At 37.5% G+C, this 22340-nt stretch overlaps 2 protein-coding genes and 1 long non-coding RNA gene across 3 annotated transcripts; 1 reads left to right on the top strand and 2 right to left on the bottom strand.

Annotated features, from left to right (window-relative positions):
• Positions 1-180: 180 nt before the first annotated feature.
• Positions 181-8651, top strand: myl9b (myosin, light chain 9b, regulatory). The gene is made up of 4 exons (XM_067458842.1): positions 181-338; positions 4523-4724; positions 4805-4966; positions 7391-8651. The coding sequence occupies exons 2-4, from the start codon at positions 4541-4543 to the stop codon at positions 7564-7566; spliced, it is 522 nt and encodes a 173-aa protein (XP_067314943.1). The 5' UTR covers positions 181-338; positions 4523-4540; the 3' UTR covers positions 7567-8651.
• LOC137093424 (uncharacterized) lies at positions 1081-1669 on the bottom strand. Its single transcript, XR_010908446.1, has 3 exons — positions 1582-1669; positions 1344-1465; positions 1081-1166 (listed from the first exon to the last, which is right to left on the bottom strand). It is a non-coding gene; the product is annotated as an uncharacterized lncRNA (long non-coding RNA).
• A 295-nt stretch (positions 8652-8946) lies between the features above and the next one.
• On the bottom strand, positions 8947-17193 carry LOC137093871 (homeobox protein TGIF2). The gene is made up of 3 exons (XM_067458841.1): positions 16923-17193; positions 14224-14486; positions 8947-12033 (listed from the first exon to the last, which is right to left on the bottom strand). The coding sequence occupies exons 1-3, from the start codon at positions 16939-16941 to the stop codon at positions 11146-11148; spliced, it is 1170 nt and encodes a 389-aa protein (XP_067314942.1). The 5' UTR covers positions 16942-17193; the 3' UTR covers positions 8947-11145.
• Positions 17194-22340: the final 5147 nt, after the last annotated feature.

The raw sequence follows: 22340 nt of genomic DNA on the forward strand, positions 1-22340 counted from the left end.
ATCCCTCCCTCATGATGTGAAGCCAGTTCTCTCTAAATAAGGCAGCTTATCTCTTTTCCTGTCATTTCATGTTGATTCCTCTGGGTATCTCATTCTCCGTGTGGCTTACACAAAAGACAGGCTGGACATTCTTTGCCCTTATATGGCTAAATCCCTGCTGTGGGCCGGCTCCGTTTGGGAGAACGGAGACCTCTGATTGGCCGAGAGTAAAGTGGGAGGGGCGCATTACTCAAGCTGATGCTCTGAAGAAACTTTTGTGTCCCGTAAGTGTAACTGTCTCACTCTCCAGCACAAAGACACCGTCCAGTGGACAGCACAATCAATCAGCTGTAGCAAAGGTGAGTTTATTGTGCTTTGGTTTAGTTTTGCGTGCTAGGAAAGACTTTCCACAGAAGTTGTGGACACTGAGGAAAGTTCTGGATGGAGCTGGTGACGTATGTTAGAGTTATGGAGCTAAAACTGATCCAGGATCATCTCTCATACTGCTGAGCAAATGGTCCTGGACGTTGTAGGACTTTATTTAGGACAATACTGTGCTTTCTAATGCAGTTCAGTGCAATTCAATTACAGATCCAGGTGTTTTGTCTTCCTCAGTGATGGTCACAACTCATATAAACTTTTATTATTCAGACAATAATGTTTTTCTTTGCATGTAGCTGTGACTTGGCTGCAATAACTTTTTCTGGAATACAGCATTTAACTTTTTTGTTAGTGTGCCGTTGAGGTCAAAAGTCAGAGGTGAGACCTATGACGTAACCATTGGCTGGAGGACACATCCTGAAATGATTGCAGAAGAAACTCATTAACAGAAATCAGCAACTATATCATGGTGTTTTAGATTTTAGTGGTGTCTTTATTCAGAGGGCAACGAAAAGTTACTGTTGTTAAACAGCTTGTTAGTGTGTCTCTGAATTCTGCAGATGCTTGCCAACAAAAGAGGGGAGAATGTGGCAGGATGTTCTAGCTAAAGTGAGGGATTGACCGTTATAGTACATTAGGACATTAACTTGAAGTTAATTTATGTTGATTTGTGTAATCTCTAAAACAGGTTCAATTCATCCAATCCATTCATAATACTTACTGATGAATTTTGTGCTGCTGATTTCCCAACATCCTTTAGGAAAGATGTTCCCAAGTCATCCTAAGTCAGTTTTGTTAAAGTGGTTCTACGAAAAAGTAACAAGATGGAAATTGACAATGAATGAATTTGAGGACAGAAAAACAAAAACTGATCAATAATTAAAACAATAGCCTATTTAAACCAAAGTTTAACCCAATTTATCTAATTCTAATTAAAAACCACGAATATTGTCTATTGTATTGAGGCCTATATTAAGACATACCCAAATGAGGGCATGAAAATGTCCTGAGGGATGAGTGTTTGATGTCCTTCAGGCAGTTGATCGAGTCAGGTCTGTTTCTAAATTCCTGCATTTAATCCTGTGATCAAACTGGACATTGTGTTCTGATGATGCGGTCACACACACACACACACACACACACACACACACACACACACTGCCTAGAAATTAGCCGTTAGTTAATCAGTTTACAGCAATTCTAGTCCTACCTCATACTCACAAAACACACAGGACATCCAGGATAATGCAGTCAGAAAGTTTAAAATAGAGCAGTGAGTGGTCGAATAGTGTGATGTCAAAGAAACATCATCAACAACAGCAAAACCGTTTTGTTTTACTGAGACAATCGTGAGTGAAGCTGCTGAATTTTCTGTCAAGCGCATTTAAATCTGCTGTCAGATTAGATGTAATGTCCGGCTACGTGTATATGTCAGTGTCAATATTTTAATGTTATCTTTGTGACTTGAACTAAAAAGTCTCTTACCTCAGAAAAAAAACGAATCTTTCTCTCCTGTCTGTTATACTGTGATCTAGGTTCTCTTAAAGGGGTACTTCAGCGCTGGGAAGATGAATCTGTATTTAAACTGGGTCATCAATGCAGTAGAAATGTGAAATTATTTTTGAATTTGGTGTCTTCTAGACTGAGAAAAGACAGAAAATGTATTTTTGTCTCATGGGGATGAAAGACTACAATTCCCAGAATGCTTCGCTGCCTTGTGAGGCCATTCCCAACACCACCAACTTGATTACAGTAACTGAGTTAGAGAAGACACTGCAATTAAAAACTGAACGTGTCTGTTCAATATAATGAGTGAGTCACCGCGCGAGTGTCACAGCCCTGAGCACTAACTGCACGAGTGATGAGAGCTGAGGTAATCGCGACTACACTCGCGGCATACATTCACAACGCGAGTTCAGTCTGGCACGCGTTTCAGTTCATGCCTTTGCAAGCTTAACTTTCATAGAAATGAATTTGAGAAGTTAAAAGACTTACATTGCTCACCATAGCTCCGTTTAAATAATCCTGTCTGCAAGCTGAGCTCTCCCTGCCAGCTGAGTGTAATCTCCCATCCCCCATGCGCAGATTCAAAACATGCGGAAATAGCTCCCTCTGCTGGCTGTAGTCTTTAGCCTCTGGGCAAACATTCCTCCTATGATGCAAAAATCGTCATTTTGCATCATAGGAGGAATTTTTCCAGAAATAAAATGCATAAATCTCTTGTCTCAGGGAGATATGAGGGGGGAAAGCACAATAATTTGAATATTCTCCAGGGTTTCTACTGATACAAAGCCATATGCTAATCGCTGAAGTAACCCTTTAAGGATATGAGCAAACGTTCTTCCGGTAACGTAATGTTTGTTCAGTTATCTGGTCTTTATTTATGTTAATCAAAACCTTAGCAAAAAACATTATTTATACATTGTTTGTGGAACATTTTTAGTGAAAATGGTAAACGTGTTTCAGAAGTTTCAGAGAACATTCAAAAGTAATGTTCCCATAATGTTTGCAGAATTATAATACGGAATGTTCCCTTACAGTACACACTTCACAGAACATAAGTAAAACCTTTTTAACAACTTTCATAAATAATAATTTCATAACTCAATGGGAATGTTGCAAAACATTCGTATAACATATTTTTGTTAGCCGGGTTAGTGCTGCTGTTTAGTATAAGATTAATTCGTTATAAAGACACTGAGCAGGTCGTTTGCATATGGACCAGGCCTGATATGGAAAGAATGCATGGATCATCCCACGGCATTTGGTTGCTTTATTGAGCAGACATTGAGAAACTATGAATACAAGAGTAATAAAAACACAGATATGAAAATGAGTGTTAGCTGACTGTGGTCATCTGTAACATGAATTACACATCCACAGTGAATGATGTGTTGGTCAGACTGTAAAAAAAATAGGTTGGTCATGAAATGTGCTGCTGTGTTTACATGAGACTTGACAGAAACCATCTGTAACATCTGATTTGATGCGAATGACTTGGGCCTTTAGTGAATCTGCTCTGTTTACAAATAAAAAAAAAATGCCAAGATGAAAGTTGACTAATTAAATCACAACCACTTTAGAGTTAATTGTAAAAGGAGACAGCAAACTAAATCAGTATTAAAAGACACATCTTAAAGTGACTTTTGGTCTGTCTATAAATCCTCATTACAATCCTGCTCTCAGCCGTGTTGTGTGTGTTGTGCTGTAAGGGTTTCTGGGAGATAAATATGCTCTAAGAACACTTTGCTAACATTCCTATTAAGTTATGACAACTTTATTTCTGAATGTTTTGTGAACGTTCAAAACATTGTTTTTATTTTATTTATGCAAACGTTAAGGGATCATTACATTTTGCAAACATTATGTGAATGTTACTTTTGAATGTTCTCTGAAATGTGAAAATATATTGAGCTTGTGTTCACAACAGACTTTAGTTCAGGCATTATAATCAAATTTATAATAATAAATAAATAAAAAAACACTGATTTCAGGACGATGGATCCGAAGTGTTAAAATGCAACTCGTTTCCTGGTTTTGGCCTTAAAAAAACATCATCCAAGTTGTCTTCTTTACATCTACACATCTACGGCCTTTGCAATTTGGAGGCCCGTTTCAAAGAAACAGACCACTCCAAGAAAACGCATTGGACTACAACTGGATTGCTTTCATGGTGTAAACACTCATGTGGTCGATTGTAGTCGAACAGCTGCAAAAGAATCACTCTCCACCTATTGACCTAATGCGTAAACATTAGCCTGACAAGACATCGAGATGTTGGGTCTGGGAACATACTGTTGGCAGGGCTCAATCCAAGGGGCAGGATAAAGGGTTGTCTTCCACTTCTCTCTGCACAGGAAAACAGCACTTTTGCTCATGAGCTATTGCTTGTAAACATTAAAACAAGAAATTAATACAAGAACCAATATGCAGAAATGTTTTGCACCGTATCTTGGTTTCTAGAAGAATTTTTATTTTGGTGGCATTATATAAATTTCCGACCCTGGAGTGTGGCAAGGTGTGGGGCTCTTTTTCGAGCGCAAGCAGAGGCTCCTTCTGTTCAAGTGAAACGGGTGAAACATGGCAAAGGCCGCTACTGACTCTGGATCCTGTAATTGCTGCTTGCAGACATATTAAAGAATATCTTCTGCTCTTTCCTTAGACCTGAAACACCATCAACATGTCCAGCAAGCGAGCGAAGGGGAAGACCACTAAGAAGAGGCCACAGAGAGCCACTTCAAATGTGTTCGCCATGTTTGACCAGTCCCAGATCCAAGAATTCAAAGAGGCCTTCAACATGATTGACCAGAACCGAGACGGATTCATCGATAAAGAGGATCTGCATGACATGCTGGCCTCCTTGGGTAAGTCTGACGGAGAGGAATGGACATAACATCATGTTCTCTACATCTAATGACATTTTCTATGGTGTGTTTGTGCTCAGGTAAGAACCCATCTGATGATTACCTGGAGGGAATGATGAGTGAAGCTCCAGGTCCCATCAACTTCACCATGTTCCTCACAATGTTTGGCGAACGGCTCAATGGAACGGACCCGGAGGACGTGATAAGGAACGCTTTCGCCTGCTTTGATGAGGAAGGATCTGGTAAAACAAACACTACTTTAGAGGGGCTGTTCTGTGTTTTTTTCTAGGCGTGGTTGTGTTTATGGGGCACAGTAAAACATGTCTTAATACCTTTTTTTTTTAAACGCCGTATTTTTCTTATTCCTTTGAACGGCTCGTTTGCTTCCTGCTTCTATGAAGCCCATCCCTCTGTAAAACGCAATGGTCTTAGATTGGTTAGATGGCCAAATGTAGTTTCCTGTATTTTTATTGGCTGAAGTGCCAAGCACAGGTTGTCCGGAAACGCCACGCCCCTTACCATTACGGGCAGAAGTCACTAGCAAGTGGTTATGATGTCACCAAACCAGGAAGAAGCTCGCTGTAGTCCAAACTGGCCGTTTTTGTAGGCAATAAACTGCCATAACTTTAAAAGACATTATCTCCGTTTGCATTGAACATTCAGCGCTGTAACTTTGCAGATACTGTTTATGCTCAAGCAGCAACATTACACACTAACTAAAGTTAAAAAAGTCAAATCGCATGCAACCACCCCTTTAATGTAAAGAGTCCATGGAGGGTCACACATTATGGAGGCCCAAACCTGCAAAATCTCAAATAGGGCTGGACATTGACCAAAATTTTACGGTTTGATTCAAAAGCTGACAATTAAGTTGTGTTCATACATATAAGTAGAATTGTAATTTATTCCTATTTTGAAGTGTTGTGTAATGTGTGGGAACAGAAGTGAATGAGTAAACAAGATGGATTAAGTCTCGCGGTTCTTTGCTTAACTCCTGACAGATATTCTGATTTTGATTCAATACTATTCAATAGCAATTAATTGGTGTATGTATGTATTATTACATGGCAAAAAAACAAAAAATTCTCAAAATTATTATCTCTTAAAATGATCTAATTTGTATAGGTTAACATAAGGACGTTTTTATAATGCATTTTTTAATGACAGTTATGTTTCCCCCTTTTAAATTGTGGCTGTCATAAAAACATGACGGATTTATTCAAACATATTAAATAGCCTACTGAAGAACAGGTTAAGTAAAAACACAATAACTAAATATAGTTCATTAGTAAAATGCTCCTCTCTAGAGTTAATTTTTCTAGCTAATTGAAGAGTTATTGGACATTGAAATCTTTTTTTTTTTGAGGTAACTGTAACATTAGGCCTACTTGACATTGTTTATAAGCTGTTTTATTCATGTATTTCCCCGTTTCAAACACTCATTGAATGATTACATGAGACATGATAAGGATTTCTGTAAGTTGTATCGTTAAAATTGACAATATTTGAAAGCAGAGACTTTGTTTCATATCAAAAGTAACAAAGTACTAAGATTGTTGGATTGGATGGGCGTGATACAAATTTTTGTTCATTCATCAACTGAAAACAGCATAAACTGAATGAACGATTCCTGGGATTTAAGAATTGATAACAATTCATAAAAATCAGAATCGATTAAAATCGAGAAATATATATTTTTAACGCCGCCCTAAAAAAATAATTAAATGTAATAATATAAAAATAAAGGGGACATATGATTTAATTAATAAAACAAATACAATTAATTTTACATATTACATTTGTTAAACTTTTTTTTATTCTTTTAACTTTATTTTATTTTGCATCTTTACATTTATTTATTCCCACACTTATTTATTCATTTTTGGGACTCGATAATTGAGGGTCACTTATAGAAACATACTAATTAAAAAAACACCATTTAATTACATTTTCTATGTGCATGACCTAATAAGGCTACATCTGTAGGCTGCTCGATACACTACCGGACAAAAGTTTAGAATCATTTTTTTTTCTTTCATGTTTTTAAAATAAGTATTATTATAAAATAAGGTTTCATAAGTTCATATTATGAACAAAGAATGAGCAATACTTCTACAGCATTTATTAATCTTAGTTAATGTTCATTTCAACATTTAATAATACCTCAATTATACAAAATGGTAATAAATTTTATTTAAATCAAAAGTTGTATTTCATAACATTATTTCACTGTGAACTAACACAAACAAACAAACAATGAATGACTGTCTTTTTTATTCTCTAACATTATCAAAGATTAATAAATACTGTAACAAATGTATTGCTCAGTGTTAGTTTGTGAATTGTTAACAAATGAGACCTTATTGTAAAGTGTTACTGAAGTTTTCTCTGCTCACCAAGGCTGCTTTTATTTCTATTTGAAAAATACATCAACACTGTGAAATATTATTACAATTTCTTTTTATAAAATGTATTCCAGTGATGCAAAGCTAGATTTTCAGCATCATTACTCCAGTCTTCAGTGTCACATGATCCTGTAGTATCATTCAGCAAGTATAAGATATGGAAATGATTTCTCAAAATGCAGATGCAAACAATACACAAATACCAGCAAAATCATTTTAAAATGCAATATTAATATGTATGTTTGATTCCCGTCTGCACAGGTTTTATTCATGAAGACCACCTGCGAGAGCTGCTGACCACCATGGGAGATCGTTTCACAGATGAAGATGTGGACGAGCTTTTCAGAGAGGCTCCCATTGACAAAAAGGGAAACTTTAACTACGGCGAGTTCACCCGGATTCTCAAACACGGAGCCAAGGACAAAGACGACATGTAGACGACACTACAAACACGTACATGAACAAAACAGCGTTTCATGTAACAATTATTTAGCAATATATAAAATAAGTTAATTCATTCAGTACGATCCTATTACATTGCAAACCATCTACAGTGTGTATTTTGTGTTTTTATGTGACGTTTGAGTAGGCTGCAGCTGTGGCTCGATCTGTGCAAGAAATTAAACTATTACATTGGGGATGCCATAAACTTGTTTAGATGTAGTGGAAAAAAAATTCTGGGTGCATTTATAAGGATTTTTAGTATCACCTTCTCATTGATTGATATCAGAGACATAAGGCAAGACATTACAGGTAAAACCATTGGGTGCGTCTCAATCAGCTCCCTGGTTCAAAAAAATCAGGGCACTAATCAGGGAGTTGGACGTTTTAGGGCTGTCCAGGGCACTGAAACATTCACTCCCTAGAAAGTCCCACAATGCACAGTGAAAACCAGGGAGAATTAATGCTCACTATGTAAACGGAGGGGGTCCTTACTTTCACTACCAGTGCCCAAATTAGTGTACAGGATATAGATCACGGCCCGGGGAGCTGATTGAGACGCACCCATGATTTTGATGATTTGTTTTCCTTCCATAACACTCTTTCAGACTATTGGAAAGAATCGCATAACTAACTATATTATTATATTTTTACTGAGAGATTCACTGATTTAAATATTGTATTCCTAAAAACATGGTGAATCTTTTTTTTGCCTGTTGCACTATTTTCTGATTTATGAAGTAATAAAAACAACAAAATCCCCTCTAACTCTGTCAACAAAATTGGAATATTTCTGTTCTGGAAATTAGCACTTATTTAATGAGATAATGCATATTTAAACATTTTAATAAATTAAAAAAAAAAAAACAATAATCTACACTACAATTAGGCCTACTCAACTGGAGAACATATGGCAATAGATGGATAGTGTGATATATATATATATATATATAAACGCTATATTCACATGTAGTGTCTTGCCTTGTGAACATGTTGAAGTTAGATGGATTTACAGAATGACAGTCATATCCTCCTTTTAAACTGTGCATTCTCTTGAAAATAAATGTATAATTGCGTCCGACTTTGGGATATGTAGATTTTCAGAGGTATTGCAACATTTTCCATCAAACATGTTAATATCTTATAAAATGTGTGATTACATGTGGCAGCTCTCAGACAAGAAGTCATCCGTTATATGAAAATGACATTTTATACTGAAATAAAGAGTCTCACACTACAACGAAATTCCCCAAATCATTTGTGCACATGCAAAAAATAATTTCTGGACATTTCATTTCTCAAAAAAAATTACTAAAAACATTTGAGCAATTAGGCTTTTATCCTAATTTAATTTCTCCATAACATGACTATAAACATGAAAAATGAGGCTTTTATTTCTCTGTAATGTTTGTACAACAGGACACCAAATAAAATCTCTGTGACAAATGTTTAAGGCAGATATTGCACAGACTAGTCCAAAGGTTTTCTAAGGAAGCAGGTAAGGCACAGATGCCAGTTCTCTGTCCTCAGTTATACATACACACATGATTTAAAAAAAAAACATCCATGTATTTGGTCATACAGGAGAGAGATACACATTTGATGTATACGTGCACACACACACACACTAAAAGCAAGTCTATGCCAGACAAAAACCTGAATGATATTTACATGTTTCACATTCTCATCTAGAAGACCCATTTTGCAATAATAATAATACAGTTCCAGGAATATTAATATTGGTCCTTCTGAACAGGTGAAAAAATAGAGTTTACAAAAAAATATAGATAGTACTGTTCCAGTAACGAACCAAATGATCACAGTGGTTTGAGGAGTCAGTTAATTAGATCTGTAATACAGCTACAATATGACAGTCGGTTTCTCATATTCAGCTCAGACATGGCTTAAAAACAGATGCATCTTATAGATTCCTTAACTCAGAAATAATTAAAAACGCCCTTTGTGTTGTTAGAGAGGTAACAATGACTCGAACCCACAAGAAAGAAAGGTCAAGTGAAAACTACAGTAAAAATCCTGAGACACACTGAAAACCAATGAGAAGTAACGAGTACATTACTACAGAACATGACCTCTGACCTTTGCACTGACCTCATTGAGAAAAACTAAATCAGAATTATGGCACATTCGTGAGGAAGTAAACTGAAATAATGTGAACCGCATCAAAGACTAAAAAGGTTAAAATCATTACTATAAAGACTAATCTGACTATCTGTACATGTTCTCAGTTTCATGGAAACTACAAGTATAAAAAATCATAATCCATCTAGATACTCTAGTGTCCAAAAAGAGAGACTGAGGGAATTGCTCATGAAGAGACTGGAAATCATTTTCTGCTTCTAAATCATATTTGTTAGTTCTCTAGATACATTCAAAGATTATGAGCAGGAAAGGAACACTTCAGTTCATCTGAGAGGTATAAACAAGTTTATCTCGGAAATGCACAAAACTCCTTTAGTGTTAAAACACTTTCAGTCTAAATTCACTCACTAACATTTTTAAACCTCCCCTCTACACTGTGATGGAGAATTTATGAAAATGTAAAACACTGTTAATGCGATCATCTACTTGAGCCAACAATACCATCAGAACAATAATCATCTCAGGAAAAATAAAGCTACAGCCCTACGCTCACGTTACATGAGAACTGAAGAAAATCAATGTCAGCTCTGCCTTTGAGATGACCTCCTCTCCACATCTCAGACAGACACGAGGAGTGAGCAATGATCTCTGCAGTACGATCAATTTCCCAATGACCGGCCACAGCAGAGATGCACGTCACACCAGACCAGAGAGCTCTTGGATACTATTCTGACTGGGACTGGATAAATGGTTCTGACATAATGACTAAGAGGTCAAATTAAGACTATAAAGTGCAGGAAATATGACAAAACACACGCTACTGGGAAAAAGTGGCTTTCAGAGGAAAGTATTAAATCTAAGTAAAGGACATTTGGTTCCTAAACAGACTTATTAAACGCTGCATGCTGGTCTTTGCATTCACAGATCTCAAAAAAAGTAAGAAAAAAAGTAAAGCATGCTACATGATGGATAGACGTCTAGCCCTAGAAGATATATTGATGCAAACAGGCAAGAGCAACTACACGTGGAGCTTCTTTATCCAAACCTATGTAAGGCCACGTTCAAATGTTGGTAAACCTGAGATGTACAGGTTTTCTTGAGAATGGAGATTGCTGGTGTTTCTGCCTGAAAGGACGTCCACCTGGTCTCAAAGACCCCGGAGTCTGAAATGCTGGATTATTCTCGAAAAAGGATTTTATGGATGCCCCTAAACTTCATGTAGTTAAAGGCAAGAGGTTTTGGTTTTAAAATGGTTTTAAAAATGTCTTAATGCATCCTGGCCTTCAGAGAGAAGCTTCACTCTGTAATCCACTGAGGTGAAAGTTGGTGAAGAGGCTCTCTGGGTATCTAGCAATATCCGTAACAATGATCTCGAAAGCGCCCAGTTTTCCCCCCCATCTCCTCCAGAGGATCGGACAAAAATGAGCAATCAAAGAGTTCCAAGTCAGTTGGTCTGCTTGAGTTTTTCGCACCGATCAGTTGACCGCTTCCGTGACCGTATTGTGCACGTACTGCGAAACCCACGTGCTCGTAGGCGGACCGGGTTGTCTGACGCTCCACATCCCAGAAGAAGTATAACTAGCAGATTCTGTGACATTCGTGCAGTGGACATCGGAGACACCGGCAGAGCTTAGATCGACTGGAAGGCCAGGAAAAGAGTGGCTCATGACAGGAACTGACACTGGTAATACGGCACTCTCCAACAAGCCTGGTGTAGCCACGGATTTGTCCCTTGAAGGCGTTTCTGTCGTGGAAGTCGAGATGGTCTCCAAATTCTGGCCATTCTGGACCAGCTCACTTTCATTAGAATGTCTGTTTGTTTGCTGTTGCATGATCTGTCTGCAGTTTTCTTGCTCAGCTGCTCGTTGCAGAGCTGCATCCACTAGAAGCTTCAGATCGCTGAAGTCTTGCCCGCACAGCTCTGGTGGGGTAGGAGGCGGCGTGTTGAACAGGACCCCACTCGGGCTCACCGCTCCCAGGGTCGGGACAGAGGTCGAAGCAAACGGGATGGTCGTCAGATGTTGATCGTCGCTCAGAAACCCAGTTAGACCTTCTCGTCTCAGCAGACCTCGTGTGTCCAGCTGCATCAGAGCCTGAACGCCTCCATCTCGACTGCCGGATGATGACAAGCAACCGGCTCCAGCCAAAATTGCAGTCGCGGTGCTACCCAACAGCCTCAAGTCCAATGTTGGGGCAGGGCAAATGACAGAGGGGCGTGTCGAAGAAGCGGGGCATTCCGGGGAGGCGGATCTGTCTGTTTTGCTGGTGCGCCGTGACATTGTAAACTGAGTGGGATCTTTGCCGTCTTTCCTGAGCAGATCCGGTAGGAGCCTCCGACGGGCGTTTATGAACCAGTTACAGATCTAAAAAAACAAGATTAGAGTTTCAGAAACTTGAAATGCCATGCAATTCTTTACATTTTATAATGTTTAACGGCATACATACAGCATATTTGTATCTATACACTCTGCCTTGTTTTGGCCAACTTAGAGGACTTTTCAAGACCCCAACTGCAGGGATATCACTAAACTGCCGCTGCTGCTGCTGCTTTTTCTTTCGGCTGTTCCCTTCAGGGGTCGCAACAGCGAATCATTTTCCTCCATCTAGTCCTATCCTATGTATCCTCTTCTCTCAGACCGACTACCTTCATGTCCTCCTTTCCTTTCATCCATAAACCTCCTCTGTCTTCCTCTTCACCTCCCGCCTGGTAGCTCTAACCTCAGCATCCTTTTACCGATATATTCACTCTCCCTCCTCTGAACATGTCCAAACCATCTCAACCTGGCCTCTCTAACTTTGTCTTCAAGACATCTCACATGTGCTGTCCCTCTGATGAACTCATTCCTGATCCTATCCATCCTCGTCACTCCCAAAGAGAACCTCATCATCTTCAGCTCTGCCTCCTGTCTTTTCCTCAGTGCCTAAACTGCCAGTACATTTTTTTAAACATCATAAATTTGACTGGATGTAAAACTTACAGCTTCAGATGCAATCCATAACTTATTTCTAATGATTTATTTATTGTGAGGGATTGTGTCAAATGTCACCAAAATTAATACAAATGCTCATAAAATTCAAATCATTGTTGCAAAAAAGCACTTGTATGAGGTCTAGATTTTATATTATAACTAACATAATTAAGCAATATCACAAGAGCGAGAGACGTTTCACAAATTTGAGAATAACTTCAAACATGATATTGCTTTTATACAAAAAGATATAATTTAACATAATTTGTACATTTGTAATTTACAAATTCAGATGCATCATCTGTAGCAGCTCTGCAGTGAAAAGATGAATTTTGTTGGTAATTAATACCTTTGATTGATAACAGCTCTATAGTGTCAATCTGATTATTGATTCAAAATGAAAATTCTGTCATTAATTACTCACCCGCACGTCATTCACTTCGGAACACAAATGAAAATCTTTGAAATCCAAGAGCATTTGCGGCTTTGCGGCTGCTATGCACCCTTGATGCACACTTCAGCTGAGCCCACAAGTTTGCGAGCTACGCAGAGGACTTCTACCCGGCAGTCAAAGCGGAATTACGTCGCGAAAACGCGGACTCAGGGGAAGGCCGTGAGGGTTTAGGGTGCCATTTGGGACAGGGCCAATGTTGGGACAGAAAGCACCCAGATTTCATAAAAAATGAAATTAAAGATCTTCATTTGTTCCGAAGGGTTTAGAACGACATGAGGGTAAATAATTACAGCATTTTTGGGTGAAATATCCTTTAAATATTTCTTGGTATAGGGTCAAAAAGACACAAAAAAAAAGGATCCTAGTATGGCGCCCCCTGTGGGTGAGGCAGTCAAACGCATGCTGTGTCAGACAGACAGCTGGCTCTAATGGAGACCAGAGGAAATATGCAGCACAGGCCTCGCCGCCCGCATTCCTGTGCACTGACAACACCGCAGCTCTCGCTCAAGGACAAAAAACAGTGCAGACTGTGTGAGAAAGTCTTAGTCTTTGAAGATTACAGCCAAATGTAAAAGCAAAAAGTGGATAAGATGCACAAAAATACAATATTGGAAAGAGAATATTTCTCATACTTAACTTGATGCTTACACTAATGTCTTAGTCTGGTCCACTTTTTAGCTTATTCTGGCAAAACATGCTCAATTAGACAGAAAGAGACTGACATTCATAACCAACTGAACTGCCGTGTGCACTATATTCCAGGTCTTCTGAAACCATATGATAGCTGTGAAGAAATCTAAATTTAAATAAGTTTAAATGTATGATATTATGGTAATTGAGCTTTTTCTTTTGAGCTTAAAATCATCAGTTGCATTGTAAATGCACGAAAACGGTCACATGGGTTTAAAAACAACAAGGAAGGCCAGTTTTCATATTTATCTCTAAAATGTTATACTTTAATTTTGCCACTTGCGCTTAAAAATTCAGTTTCATTGTAATAGCATGGAAAATATACTGGTATGAAACGAAGGCAAGTAAAACACCAATTTCAAGTTCTTTACTTTAAATACTTGATACTTTTATGAGCTTCAGTTGTGTGCTTCATGCATGCAAACAGTGTTTGTGCTCACCTGTGACACAGACAGATGCGTCTGTCCAGACAGGCTCAGCTTCTCCTGCTCTGATGGATATGCGTTGAAGCGATGCTCGTACAGCCAGTCTCTGAGAACCTGAACAGACTCTTTGGGGAGGTTTCCACGTCGGCGGCGTTTGGCGGAAGACCCGCTTCTCCTGCCGCTGGTGGACAGGTTGAGAGGGTAACCATCATCGTCACACGGGTCACTGTCCGACATGGCAGAAAACTCTGTGTCTCCGTTCTGATCCTCGTCAAAAGCTGACAAGAAGACAACGGAACATTATTGGTCTCAAAGAGAAACAGCAGGAATTAAAGTGATTTAGTTTAGATCACAGTTTACAATGCCCTTAAATACCAGAAATCCAGGTATATTATGCAAAAGTATGCACATTTCCTATATACAGAAGATCTTCTGGAGTTTGCTAAATGAGCACAATGTATACGTTTCACTTGAACTACAATTTAAAATTTTCTTTTTCTGAACTTGCATTAAAACGAACAACTTTATTTCAAAGGAACAAAGAACCAGTTCTTATCTTCCCTTGAAATCATCCCAGTCAGTCATTTAAAAGCATCCTGCAGATAAATTCGTTTGACTGCACTCAATTTACACTTCAAAAGACTATTGACTCTGAACAGCTCCTCCATTCACACCTTCACCCTCACAAACTGAGGGAAATGCAGCTTATCTGGTGCTCTACAGGTGGGCCAATCAAGTGTTTTAAAATGTACAATGAACATTATCCCGAGAGCATTATCTGCGGATTATGATAATCATTATGACCAGATAAAGCAGAAAATTCTCAACTCAGCCATTACCAATAATACAACCAACCATATACACAATATGTAATATGACGATGCTAAAACATCACGTTTGAATATTTGATATCAAACATATCCCTGTAAAGCATGGCCCTGACCAATAAAATAAATTTTTCTTAAAATGAATGACTTAGTTTGAGTATCATATTTGATACTTCAGGCTTTCATAGCTCATATAATCAGATACAGTGAGAATATGGAGATTAAACTATTCAGAGGAACAAAAATATGCAATTTGATATAGATGCAAATATTTACATGGCCGAAAAGGATGACATTCTGATGCATGTAAATCAATGAGATCTTAATAAAAGTATAGCTACATAAATGCATAAAAATCCCGATCTTCCAGTAATGATATTTAAATGCTTCAAAGTTTAAAAAAAAAAGTATAATGCAATGCAATACAATGATGATTGAGAGATGAACAAACAAACATTCCTTAAAGGCTGATGGATCATATTCGAGACTCACATTATTATGTGCATTGATCACATGGCCCTTAAAATCTGATGGGACCCAAAACTAGTCAAGTTCTCTCATCATTAGACAGATTAAATCCTCAAAAAAAAGCCCTTTTAATTAATTGCGCAACACTTTAAGTCCCTACAATCATGGTTACTGTTAACATCATTACCGGATCTCCTTCAAACAATGAAAGAACCTTCTGAATTCTTGACAGCGACGATTATACCAAGTTTCCACTGTCTTATTGAAGTAACAATCACAGTGTTTGCCTAAATACTGTATTTTTGGCAGAAACATCAGCCAGTGTGGTTATGGGGAAAGCACAAGCTTTCATTTGTGTGTGTGCAGCTGAACTCGGAGACACATGAATCAGACACACTTCAGCAGCTCAGAGTTTCTTTCTCCTGCTGAAACCTGAAGCCCTAAAGAGCAGCTAAAAATGTGGGAGTTCCTGAGTCCTTTAACAAAGCAGATTGTGTGTGTGTGTGTTGGACATTCATGTTTCCGTCTGCCACTGTATCCATGTCACTGTGTTGCGTATCGTTAGCAGCAGTCTGCAGTTCTCACTGTTTTTGACGAAATGAAAATGTGTTTCTTGTGAAGGAGGTAGAGGGATAGTCAGTCATAGAGCTGCATCAGAGAGAACTATAAACTGAAAGAAAAAAAATACAGATGCTAAACTACTTTAAGTAGATTCAAATGTGGACAAACTGGACCTCAGAATTACACGTGTAAACTAAAGAAATTACAACCAAACTACTAGTTAATGGACTTCATCTAAAATAAATGAAACAAGTGGATCATTGAACTCGGTCTACGACGTCATTTCCGTTTTCCTGATTTTCGTATTGAATATTGATATTGAAAGGTATTCGTAGCCTACATTTGCAGACCCAAACAAACACTAGGGTCACAAACTAATAAACAATTGACGAATAACCTCTGCATCTCCAACGCCATTTACTGCAACTTTCTCACTTTAATAAAACGCTTTATTTGAGACAAAATACAAATACGACCAAACAAAAGTCTGTTTGCAGACGCGAATAAACAAACGGGGCTGCAGACGCGCGAAACAAAAAACGAGTCACCAAACAAACAAACGCGCGCTGACGTCATCAGACCACAATGATACAATGTAACAAACGCGTGGAAGTCAATAAAGCTGGAAATATGGGAATGGCCCTTCAGAAACGAGTCCAAATGCATAAAAGCCATCAAAACGCGTGGACCAGCTGCATTATGGAAGGCGAGAATCAAAAGCACATCTGCGTTTCACGCGCTCAGACTGAAAATCACGCCACGATCACAGACGTGCAGATGGTCAGCGTGATCAGACGCCAAAGCACCATTCAAACACACACTCGACACAAAACACACGCGCCTGTTAACGCTCCTCACCTCTTTTGTTGGGCTTCATCCTGGATGGTGGAAAATAAAACAGAAGATGTTTGAAAAAAAAAAGTTGCTGGTGTGGAAACACACGGGTCCTCGTCAAACGGAGAGTGTGTTCTTCTCACACACACACACAGCTGTGTTGAGTTGAAGCTCCAGAAATCAATGAATCTGCTCATTAGTTATTAGTGTGTCATGAGGGAAATTATCCTGTTGACAAATATCCGTTTACCTGCAGCAATCTCTCTCTCTCTCTCTCTCTCTCTCTCTCTCTCTCTCTCTCTCTCTCTCTCTCTCTCCCGTCCCTTAATGACAGGATCTAGATCCCTCCTCCACACTGCTAGGGGCCAATGAGGGCCCCACATCTGTGTGTCATCACTCTTTCATTCAAAACTCACAATTCAAAAATCATTTTACATGTTATCATTTAGCAGACGCTTTTATCCAAAGCCAAATGAGGAGAGCAATAGAAGCAATCAACGTTTTTAAAAACTACTATTATACATTTTTAAATAGATATATGATGTTAGAATTAATAAATCAAGTGTCGACTACAAATGGCTTTGTAGTTTGAAAACGTCTTTAAATCTTCCAATTTAATTTTACACATGATTTCCCTCCAAATCTTTAAGAACTTTTTCATTTAAAGTATTTTTTAAGTCATTAAGTTTTTTATGGATGTTGTTGTGTGTGTATATGTGTATTCTATCAAATAAATGCTGCACTATAAAAAATATGATCAGTAAGTTATGACAATATGTATTTTACATTACTTTTAAAGTTATACAAGATTCAATTAATTTAAATCAGTTTAATGTGATTTAAGTTAAAATGACTAAAACATCCAAGTTGATTAAACTTTAAAAATGAAGGTACACTGTAAAAAAAGGCAAATTTGTAACTTTTGCAGTACAATCGACTTGGATGTTTAAGTTATTTCAACTTAAATTATGTTAAACTGACTTTAAAAAATGAGTTACATCTTGTATTACTAATAAAAACAAGTTTAACGTTTCTTAACTTATTTTGATGAGTTAAAACAATGTAAAAACATATGTTGTCATAACTTATTGAACATATAATTTTTTACAGTGTAGAATTTTTGTTTTGTTTTAGAGTGTGTTTGTGTTTCGTTGCATTATCCTATTTTTTGCTAACAAATGTTTATTGAGTTCTTTTTCTTTATTTTTTTGCCAAGAAATACAAAGCAAAAAGCATACAAATCCTGAACCCAACCCACCCCGTCCAACCTAGATTTCAATAATAAAAAATAAATACAAACATAGAACGCAGGAAGAGACGAAAAATAAAAAAATAATATCTAAAATAATAATAATTCAATAAAATAATTATTTTTACAAAGACTTGTTTGAATGTTGACACAGTATCAAAAAACAAACAAAAATGTTGACAGAGTATCAAAAGCAGAATACCATACATTTAGTCTTGATATTAGCTCCATGCATACGAGTCGTTGCATTATCTTCTAACACTGCAAAATATTATGCAGCATGTGCATTATACACTTTTTATGTGCACATTTATAATATTCATTACTGTCTTAGTTTAAATTTTGCATTCATTTTTGTATATATAAATAAAATATACTTATGTGTTTTTTTCAGCAATATAACTGTAGATAAGTGTAAATCTAAATGAATCTATAATGTATTTTACAATTATTTTAAATAAAAAATTATATAATTTATTTTATAATTTTGAGTAATTGCTCATCTCCCCATTTTTGGTTAGTATTATGTCAGCTGTAAGAGAAAATTAAATGTAATATGATATTTAAATGTAATGTAAATTAGCACTTTTTGTTGTAATATTAGCCTAATATTTAACATTTCTATCTAATATTAGCCTAATAATTGGTGTATCCTATATATAGAATAGAAGCTGTAGTGTATTATAAAGGGACGTTGTTTATCTTATAGGTTCACCTGCTGAACCTAAACGTTCTTAAGTTCAAATACATTCATTTCACACAGACCATTATGTTTTTGAATAATAAAGTGCTGTTGGATGTGAAAGGTCTTTTCATAAATGCAGTTTTTACAGGAAATGGTTCAGTGTTTGTTTGCATACAGATCAGATTTGTAATGTACTTTCTCGACGCCTGTGGCAAATCTCGCTCTTTCATATGCAGGAATGTGCAGTTCACAGTCACAGAAAACAGAATGACATTCCCTTAAACTTTAAAAAGAAGTGCGCATATTTCACCTCTTGGATATCTTCAACTAGGAAATATAAAAACATTGAATAATAATATTTTTTTATTATCATGTATTCAGTACAAAGTATTCAGACCCCCTTACATTTTTCACTCTTTGTTATATTGCAGCCATTTAAAATCATTTAAGTATTTTTTTTTTCCTCATTAATGTACACACAGCACCCCATATTGACAGAAAAACGGAGACTTGTTGACATTGGAAAAACTAAAATATAACATAGTCCTATGTATTCAGAGCCTTTGCTCAGTATTGAGTAGAAGCACTCTTTTGATCTAATACAGCCATAAGTCTTTTTGGGAAAGATGCTACAAGTTTTTACACATTGATTTGGGGATCCTCTGCCATTCCTCCTTGCACATCCTCTCCAGTTCTGTCAGGTTGGATGGTAAACATTGTTGGACAGCCATTTTCAGGCCTCTCCAGAGATGCTCAATAAGTCAGGGCTCTGGCGGGGCCATTCAAGAACATTCACGGAGTTGTTGTGAAGACACTCCTTCGTTATTTTAGCTGTGTGCTTAAGGTCATTGTCTTGTTGGAAGGTGAACCTTCGGCCCATTCAGAGGCACTCTGTTTTCATCCGCGATATCCCTGTACTTGGCTGCTTTCACCTTTTTCTTCGATTGCTACCACTTGTCCTGTCCCTGCAGCTGAAAAACACCCCCACAGCTAAAGTTGTGCTCCTATTGACAGCAGGACACTTTCATTTTAAAGTATTTTTCCCTTTTATCTGCTTAATATTTCAGGTTTTGCATAGCTCAGTTGGTAAAGCATTGCAGTATACAACAACACCATGTGATCATGAGTTCGATCCCAGGGAACACGTGTGCTCATAAAGTGTGTATGCACTATAAATCACTGGGTAGGTTTAGGGATGGGGTGTAGTTGTATATTAAATTTTTTTTTACTAAATGGAAATATGACAAATTGTGGTAAAAAATTCCACACATTGCATTAAAATGAACACGCATTTTGATTGGTAACGACAGTCATACGTCATTTCATGACGTCAAATGTGACACTGTCGTTATTTTTACACCAGCTAGAGGGCGCATGACTTTAAAACGTAAATATAGGTTGTAATAAGGTGCTTGAAAAACGACCGTATTTTTCCCCACACATATTGCTTAGAATTAAGGCCAAAAAGTTATATCTTGGTCTCATCAGACCAGATAATCTTATTTCTCACCATCTTGGAGTCTTTCAGCTGTTTTTTTTTTTTTTTTTTTTTAAGCAAACTTTCATGTGTCTTCCACAGAGGAGATGCTTCCGTTGGGCCACTCTGCCATCAAGCCCCGACTGGTGGAGGGATGCAGTGATGGTTGACTTTCTACAACTTTCTCCCATCTCTGCATCTCTGGAGCTCAGCGGCTTCTTTTTTACCTCTCTCACCAAGGCCCTTCTCCACCGATAGCTCAGTTTCGCCATACGGCCAGCTCTAGGAAGGGTTCTGGGCATCTCAAACGTCTTCCATTTAAGGATTATGGAGGCCACTGCGGTCTTAGGAACCTTGAGTGCAGCAGATTTTTTTTGCAACCTTGGCCAGATCAGTGCCTTGCCACAGTTCTGTCTCTGAGCTCTTCAGACAGTTCTTTTGTCCTCATGATTCTCATTTGCTCTGACATGCACTGTGAGCTGTAAGGTCTTATATAGACAGGTGTGTGGCTTTCCTACACTGTAAAAAAAATCCAGGTCCCAATTGAAAATTTTCAAATGGTTGATCACATTTACATTTTTCAGTTTTCAAATTGAAGTTCTGTTAATTAAATTGCATCAATTCACAGAATTTCAGTTCGCCAACTGAAAAATTTAGATGTGATCAGTCACTAGATTTTTTTTTTTTTTTTTACAGTGTAATCAAGTCCAATCAGTATAATCAAACACAGCTGGACTCAAATTACTGTGTAGAGCCACTTCAAGGATGATCAGAAGAAATGGACAGCACCTGAGTTAAAGGTCCCGTTCTTCGCGATTCCATCTTTCAAACTTTAGTTAGTGTGAAATGTTGCTGTTAGAGCATAAATAATACCTGTAAAATTATAAAGCTCAAAGTTCAATGCCAAGCGAGATATTTTATTCAACAGAAGTTCCCTTTCAAAGACTACAGCGAACGGCCGGTTTGGACTACAGTAGGAAGTGCAGGGATGTAATGACGTCACTAGAACCGTTTGTTGACTAACCCTCCGCCCACAAGAACACGCAAAATAGGGGGCGTGGTGTTGTTGCTCTCCCACGTGGAGAAGAGCGCGCATTCAGCTTACATCTCCCCGTTATGGTAAGAGGCGGGACCTTTGTGCACTAGGCTGCTGTCCAATCACCACACGGGAAGCGCTGTACAGATAAGTAAATTGTGTGAAAAATACTGTTTTTTTACACGCAAAACATGAACTCATGTTATATTGCACACTGTAAACATAATCAAAGCAAATATGCCAACAATTCTGTGTTTTTCTGTCAATATGGGGTGCTGTGTGTATACATTAATGTGAAAAAAAGAACTTAAATAATTTTAGCAAATGGCTGCAATATAAGTTTTTAAGAGGGTCTGAATAATTTCCGTACCCACTGTATATGGATTATAAACTGACATTGAGTGAACACCCGAAATGGATATGCCCTCATACTATTCTTTATATTTTCTTTATTCAGTTTTCATGAATTAAAAGATCTAAGACTTTTTCTATGTGCACAAAAGGCCAATTTCTCTCAAATATTGTGCACAAATCTGTTTAAATCTGTGTTAGTGAGCACTTCTCTTTTGCAGAGTTAAACCATCCACCTCACAGGAGTGGCATATCAAGATGCCGATTAGACAGCATGATTATTGCACAGATGCGCCTTAGGCTGGCCACAATAAAAGGCCACTCTAAAATGTGGTTTTATCACACAGCACAATGCCACAGATTTTGAGGTTTTTTATTTGAAGTTATGAGGGAGTGTGCAGTTGGCTGACTGAATGAATGTCCACCAGCACTGTTGCCCATGAATTGAATGTTAATTTCTCTACCATAAGCAGTCTCCAAAAATGGGGGCAAAAACAAGTGTTGCATTTATAATTTTGTTCAGTGTGTATGTATGTATAATGTATGTATATATATATATATATATATATATATATATATATATATATATATATATATATATATATACACTGAGAAAGAAAAAAAGAGTCATAAACACATTTGAA

Source organism: Pseudorasbora parva, chromosome 12 (assembly GCF_024679245.1).
Source record: "Pseudorasbora parva isolate DD20220531a chromosome 12, ASM2467924v1, whole genome shotgun sequence".
Lineage (NCBI taxonomy): Eukaryota > Metazoa > Chordata > Actinopteri > Cypriniformes > Gobionidae > Pseudorasbora > Pseudorasbora parva.